At 40.4% G+C, this 6,791-nt stretch overlaps 1 protein-coding gene across 1 annotated transcript in view; it reads right to left on the bottom strand.

Annotated features, from left to right (window-relative positions):
* Window positions 1-2,846: 2,846 nt before the first annotated feature.
* Window positions 2,847-6,791, bottom strand: part of syt8 (synaptotagmin VIII) — an 18,866-nt gene continuing 14,921 nt past the window's right edge. Inside the window, exons 8-9 of the mRNA XM_046037423.1 lie at window positions 4,888-5,021; window positions 2,847-3,376 (exon numbers count right to left, since the gene is read on the bottom strand). Coding sequence (XP_045893379.1) covers window positions 3,140-3,376; window positions 4,888-5,021 — 371 coding nt within the window. The 3' untranslated portion in view covers window positions 2,847-3,139. The remainder of the gene's footprint in view (window positions 3,377-4,887; window positions 5,022-6,791) is intronic.

Genomic DNA, 6,791 nt, shown 5'->3' with positions numbered 1-6,791 from the left:
GACTAAGTCTGGTAGTCTTCTCTTCGATCACTTGGCTGTTTGTGGAACGCTGCTAGCTACTAGGTTTTTGGCACAAGTTGTGGATAAGGCGATGCTGATTAATGTACATTAGCTGTGAAAGACATCAAGCCTAAAAACACATCTTACGGTGTATAGCATGTCAGAACTGGATGTGTTCAGAGCTGCATGGGTGGGCGGGATATTTGCATTTCAAAGAGACTCCCTGAGCTCTTTAGTTCATCAGCGTTGGACCTTCAGTGACCTGCCGCCTCCTTGAATCCCCCCTGTGATATTAATAACACCTGCCTGAGTTAACAGAAGCATCACCAAACCAGAAAGTGTAACATGCACTAAACAGCAGAAAACAGCAAAACCTGTTAAAGAGCATAACAAGAGAGGAAGTCCTGAAGGTGGCGCCAGAGGGAAGAAGAGTTTATCCTATATTTTCATTTTCTGCTGCTTTATACTTCACTACATTTTAGAGGGAAATATTGTACTTTTTACTCCACATTTTCTTTGCAGATTCAGATTAATAATGTAAAATGAAAACAATTTAACAACATTTTTTTTTAGTCATTATAACTTCCTCAAGCTGGAAACCAGGTGGGCTTTAAGAGGTTTTATACATCCGGAGAACTTCTATAAAAACCAGACCAGGCCTCTAATTTGGGAATTGACTTTAAAGAAACCTACAAAACTTGTTTTTTGTAAATCCTCAATTGTCATCTACAAATTGTTACTGAACTTAAAACATGTCAACTCTTAATATTGGATTGGAACCTCAGTCTCCTGAGTTTGCTTGATACACAGATTTTGTATTTTATAGCGTTTTTTTCTTGTGAGATCAGTCCGATTAGGTTCATGAAACCTTTTCTATTTTCTGTTCCATTCTGACTCTGACTCCTTCATCCCTGCAATAGCAGCCATCGTCGCTGAACAGATGAAGAAAACAGCACTTGGGTTAATTCTGCAAAAGCACTAAACAACAAAACTGATCACCTCTGGAGATTGTCTTGATTTAATTACATTTTTTTCTGAGTGTGTCCCTTGGTTACATGGTTATTCTCTCCTCCAGGTAAACTGTGATCGCATCAGGTGCCTACAGAGTAGAAACCAAAGCCCTCAGGTTCCTCCTGGTTTGTTTGAGTGCAGAGCTCAGGGACTGTGTAATGAAGAGGAGTCTGGTCTCTGGAGGTCTGAAACAGCAGGAAGACACACCTGCAGACCTCAGCTTGATTATTTTAAACCTTCATCTATCTGGGGAAAGATGAGTAAACGCAGCGCTCAGCTACAAACTCAGAACCTCAGTTTACTGCCGGGGCTAACGAATCAGCAGCTGGGGATCCAGTATCTTGCTAAAAGGCACCTCCTAAGTGGGGGATAAGTGGTGGCGTAGACCCCCTCCCCTGTTCAATGACGGCTTCTCGACCCTGGTGTAGATGCTTCCTTGACACCTCTTTCAAACCATCCATCTTCTCTGTCTAAAATGTGCACCTGGTGGTCCTCAAACGAGTGTCCTCTGTCCTTCAGATGTAAGTAGACAGCAGAGTCTTGACCTGAGGAGTTGGCCCTTCTGTGTTGAGCCATGCGTTTGTGTAGTGGTTGTTTAGTCTCCCCAATATACAGGTCTGTGCATTCCTCACTGCATTGGACCGCATACACTAGATTGCTTTTCTTGTGTTTGGGGTGTACCAGTATCTGTCCAACAATCCAGCAATAACAAACCAGCGGGATCGAGGTTAAATAGCTGAGTGTCCCTCCCAGTCAGTCAGTCAGAAGTGAAGAAGTCTCTTGGATGAGGGACGAAATGTCTTCTAGTATCGTCAACCAAGTCCAGTTGCCCTTGACTTCAATTTTCTTTGGATAACTATGACCTGGATGACTGAGAACCTTCACAGATAAAAGGCACCTCAGAAGTGCATGTTGAGGAAGCCCGAGAGTTTCACATTTACTTGCCTTCATCTTTATGGATTGAAAATTGGTAAAAGTCAATATTAAAAATGACCCAAGTCCAATTATTTATTCTATTGTCCACAGAAATGCGAGGAAATCTTTCTCCAAAGGACACAAAGGAAATCGTTCTGTGTGTTTCCAGCTTTCATGATGAAAATATTTTACTTATGTAGGTATCAGGTTATTCTATTGTTTACATCCCCACTTCCCCCAGGACCCTGCATCTCCATGAAGCTTTGCAATCATCGCCATCCTCCACTTGTCCATCAGATGCCCTCAGATTTCAGTCACCTGACACCTACATGCACCTGTTTCCCTACAGTAGTTATCTTAACGTCCGCCTGCTCCTGGCCAGATCCGCCATGTTGCTCTCAGCGTTCGCATCCAGCCACCTATTGCCTGTTCCTAACCTGCTCACCACACACGCCCTCTCGTTCAGACTGCCATCCCGTTGCCGTTTCTGACCGTTGCCTTCAGTAAATGTGCCTTCCCTCTAACTGCTTGCCTTCTTTGTGAGTGTGTGTTTCTGCATTTGTGTCCTCTCCCCTCTGTTGCCTGATTCCACTAACTGTGACATGCTGTTTGTATATTTAAAAGAAGATATTGCAAGTCAAGAAGGTCAGAGTTTGTTGTAAAGACTGTGAAAATATGCAAGACCAAAAGTCGCGTACGTGATGTCATAACTAGACGATAGATGATGTGATGAAAGGTCATTGGATTAAACACAAATTCTACTGATGTCTGCCAAGTGTTATTCTTGATTAGCAAGCAACCCGACCAACAGACGGCGCTACATTACAGTGTTTTCAAATTCTACAGATAAAATAGTCCCCTCAAAGAAATAACTTACAGACAGAAGATAACCTGATCTTCAACACACAGATGTGATTACATGAGATAACATATGTTTAATATGTATTACAGCAAACTTTACTTTCATAAATTTGTGGGATTAAATTTGTTTTGTATGAAACAATTCATACAGAAAAAGTCCTCAGGTTAGAAATCAAAATACGATTCATAACTTAAATTTAATACCAAAATATAATTCTAAAATATAATCAGTTAAATTTAACAATTTCCATCCCAGAAGAGCATCTGACAAATGATCTTTACACAGTAGGCCTATTTAAATGTCCTTGTACTGGTGTATTTGAAATGTTTCCATGTTTGACAGGACCACCGCTCAGAAGGGTAATTTGTTGACGAGGGGTATCTTCTTTTTCAGGGTCAGTTCGGAGTTGACCTGCTCGGCCGACAGCAGGTTGTGCCACTGAGCGATCGGCCGCCGTGGGTTGGACAACATGTCGGCCCAGTGCTTCAGCTGGTTCCCCGACGCGTTGCAGCCCAGGAAGATCTTCCCTATGGCGTCGTTCCGCGTCATGGTGTCGTGGTCCCACACAGAGATCACCAGGTTCACCTTCTGCGGACGACAGGACAAAGTCTTTAGTCTCATTTCACTCAACTAATTCACTTATCTGGTGGTTTGCCCACCTCAGTCTGCTGGTGTTGCTCTCCATGCTAGCAGCGCTCTACAATGCGAGCATTTCGCTGCAAAATAGGTGAATGAAAAGTGACATCCACAAAACAAAATACACAGATTTGCTCCTAACTCCTAATTATACTCATAATCAGAGGTGGAAAGAAACAATGTTCAAATACTTTGCTACTGTACTTAAGTAGTTTTTTCCCGTAGTTGTACTTTACTTGAGTATTTTTAGCAAATAATGCCCAACCCAACCAAACAGCCACCGCTTCACATCGTCAACAAAGCCTCTGGCGCTTAACTTCCCATTGGGGTCATAGAATCTGATAGGTCACACATTTTGGTGTCACACCGGAAAGGGGGGTCCGATTTGATCCGCCTTTGAGCCGGCAATGTTGGTAGTAACAGAGCCGGAACGATGTCTGTGTGAAAAGCCACGGTCGGCGGGCTGAAACAAGAGTGACGCTTCAACGCTGTTATGTTTCAAGTCGCGGTCACGTTCTAATACTGAAAGTCCACTGTTTTGTTAGGTCCCCATCAACGTCCACTGGAAGTGTCTCAGCATTGACCTGTTGTTTATTTGTCATTTTTGTGCTTCTACTAGCTTCTTCACAGATCTCTGTGAGCGTGTTTTGTTCCGTCGCCTGCAGGCTGCATATCCACAAGGAGCACTTCAGAATCAGAGCATTTTGCCTGCCCAATTTTGCTGACATGTTTAGATTTTGTTTATTTGGTAATCAGTGCTTGCTTTAGTGCTTCTACTATGATTAAGTAGGCTACGTAGTTAAATGGTTACTTTTAAGTCTGTTTTAACAGTGTTAGGGTTGCGGGTTTAATATTTTTTCTGCGTTTACTGCAGGATTTCTGTGTGAAAGTGGTTTACTCTTGCGCAGAGCTGGAGGGCACCACCTTGCTCTCATGTCAAAGGTGAAAGCGAGTGTTTATGTGTAGCCAATATCAAATGTTTCTCGCTGTTTTCTCGTTATAGTGCTCCCTGCAGCCGGGGTCTGTACTCCGCCAAAGATCATTTGTGAAGGAACAACCCCAAGTTTTTTTGTAGGTCCAAGAAATACTGTTACTGCATGAAATCAGATCACGATTGTTCATGTCATGATGGAAAAAGCATATTATTGACTGACTTTTTATTTAAACAACCTGAGTTTGTTTGGTGGCACAGTAAACAGATGCACCCGCTGCTCTTGTGTTGTATTTCTGTATTTTATCAGTCAGGACAGAATTCATAAAAATTACAACTTAAACCATTTTCTCATTTCACTCTAGTAGTTTCAATCCAGTCAGAAAGTTTGGGTTTTATTTGTCTCTGAGATTACTGCTTTCATCCTCAGATATACTGCATTTATGTGCACAATATGTTTGGGTTTAAAATAAATATTATTATCGATATCAGTCTAAAACATCCTCTCTATTTATTATCTCATGACACTCACCTGGATTTGTTCAAACGACACGTCGAAGGTGAAGGACTCGTTGAAATAAGGGTTCAACGTCTTCTTTTTAACAGACGTCTTCCTTTTCTTCCACTTTCTCTTGTCCAGAGCCAACTGCACCTTCACATAAGGATCTGCAAATACCAAGTGGAGGTTAAATTCATGCGCAAAAAAAAAAAAAATCTTGTCTGAGGAGTAAAAGTGGAAAACAAAAAATACATATTATTAAAGAAAAATAGGGTAAATGATTAAACAACTCACAATGTTAAGAATTAATTTGAATTTAATTTAAATTGTAAATGTTACATTCACTAAACAAATTAGAAAGATCCTCTACAAAACAAAACAAACCTTGTATCAGAGAAACAATAATTTAATTTTAAACATAAATGCTGGCTGTAACTCATTCCTGTTTTTTATTAATTATTATATTATAATATTTTCTTGATTTGTTGTCATATTCTACTTCTCTGCCAGTAATAGTTAGAAAAATGCAAATATGCAATCGTGCACATAATGTCAACAGACATTAGTTTAGCGGATCAGCCATCTTTTTATTGACCATTTCTTTGTTGTCGCTTTGTTGCCATCTGCTGATAAGGTTGGTAACCGAAAACAGGTTTATACAAGCATGCATGGCTCACAGCAAGGACCGCTCAAAAGTGTGGTTTCATTTCATTAAAGAAAACAAAGCAAAGTGCAGTGCATGTGGGAAGCTCATCAGCCGCACGTCTGGTTTCACATTAAACTTGAGCAAACATATAAGACAGCACGGCGTCGATGTGAAGGAGTGTTTGATGCCTTGTGGCCTCCTAGCCTTTCTATTTGGCAATAAAGGGAGAAATTACTAAAAAGAAAGCTGAAGATTGTCAAAAGATGACTGTGGATGTTTTTATTGTATATTTTTACTTCGTGAATGTTCAGTTAAAAATACTTTGAATTTACTTATTTTAATGAAACAATAAAAGTCAAGGTAAAAGCTTAAGAATAAAGATATACTGTTATCCAAACATTTTTTATTGTATAACAGTATAATAAACAATATTGGAATTAAAATCAGATACCTGATACTCAACCCTACCGCTGGACCAGTAGAGCTGGAAAGGGCTAATATTGTGGTTCTGACTGTTGTGTGTCCTACAGGGGCTACTGTTGGACAGCTAGATGTAAACAGGAAGAATTTAAATAATGTACGAGCTGAAAGTACTGTGTGTCCCCCTCAATTATTTATTTCTCAGTGGAATAAGAGCTGCTAAAAGTCTCTCTGCTTCTCTAACGATAAGCTGCACAGACCATCACTCACTGTCTCATTGTTTTATTGTTTCTTTTTACAGCTGTCCACTTGTATTAGAAGGTGTCAGGGTCAGGAATTATTAGTGTGTATTGTAGCTGGGAGAGAATACAAATTACTTAATTTTAAGTAATGTTAAAATGCTGAAAAGGTAAAAACTAATTAATTTGCTCATTTGAAATATTTAATAATAATTTATTAGTCTTGCTGAGTCTGAGTGAAGCTTTGTGGCTGGTGTTGTGCAGCGCCCTCTTTTGACCGGAAGCCACTGACGGTAACTCTAAGCTAATCTAATCATCTGAGAACTGAATGATTTCAGTAGGAGATCTCGTCTCAGTCTGACCTGAGCTTCCTCCGATGTCCATGCTCTTCAGGTCTTTGGCCTCCAGGATCACCACAGTCAGTTTGCCGGCAGTGGGAACGTAACGCAGGGAGAAGCAGATCTCCCCCAGGTTTTCATCCTGCGTCGCACAGAAAATCGACAAAGACAAAGATAAAGATCAGCAAACAATTTAAGAAAAGTAAAATAAGTAACCGATAAAGGTAAATGTAGTTGATAGCACAACATGACACATGGAGATGAGTAAGGAAATCGAGTTGCAAGATCAGATTA

Source organism: Micropterus dolomieu, linkage group LG22 (genome assembly GCF_021292245.1).
Source record: "Micropterus dolomieu isolate WLL.071019.BEF.003 ecotype Adirondacks linkage group LG22, ASM2129224v1, whole genome shotgun sequence".
NCBI classification, from domain to species: domain Eukaryota; kingdom Metazoa; phylum Chordata; class Actinopteri; order Centrarchiformes; family Centrarchidae; genus Micropterus; species Micropterus dolomieu.
Note: the sequence above shows the minus strand (reverse complement) of the source record. Positions and strands in the feature narration are given on the sequence as shown.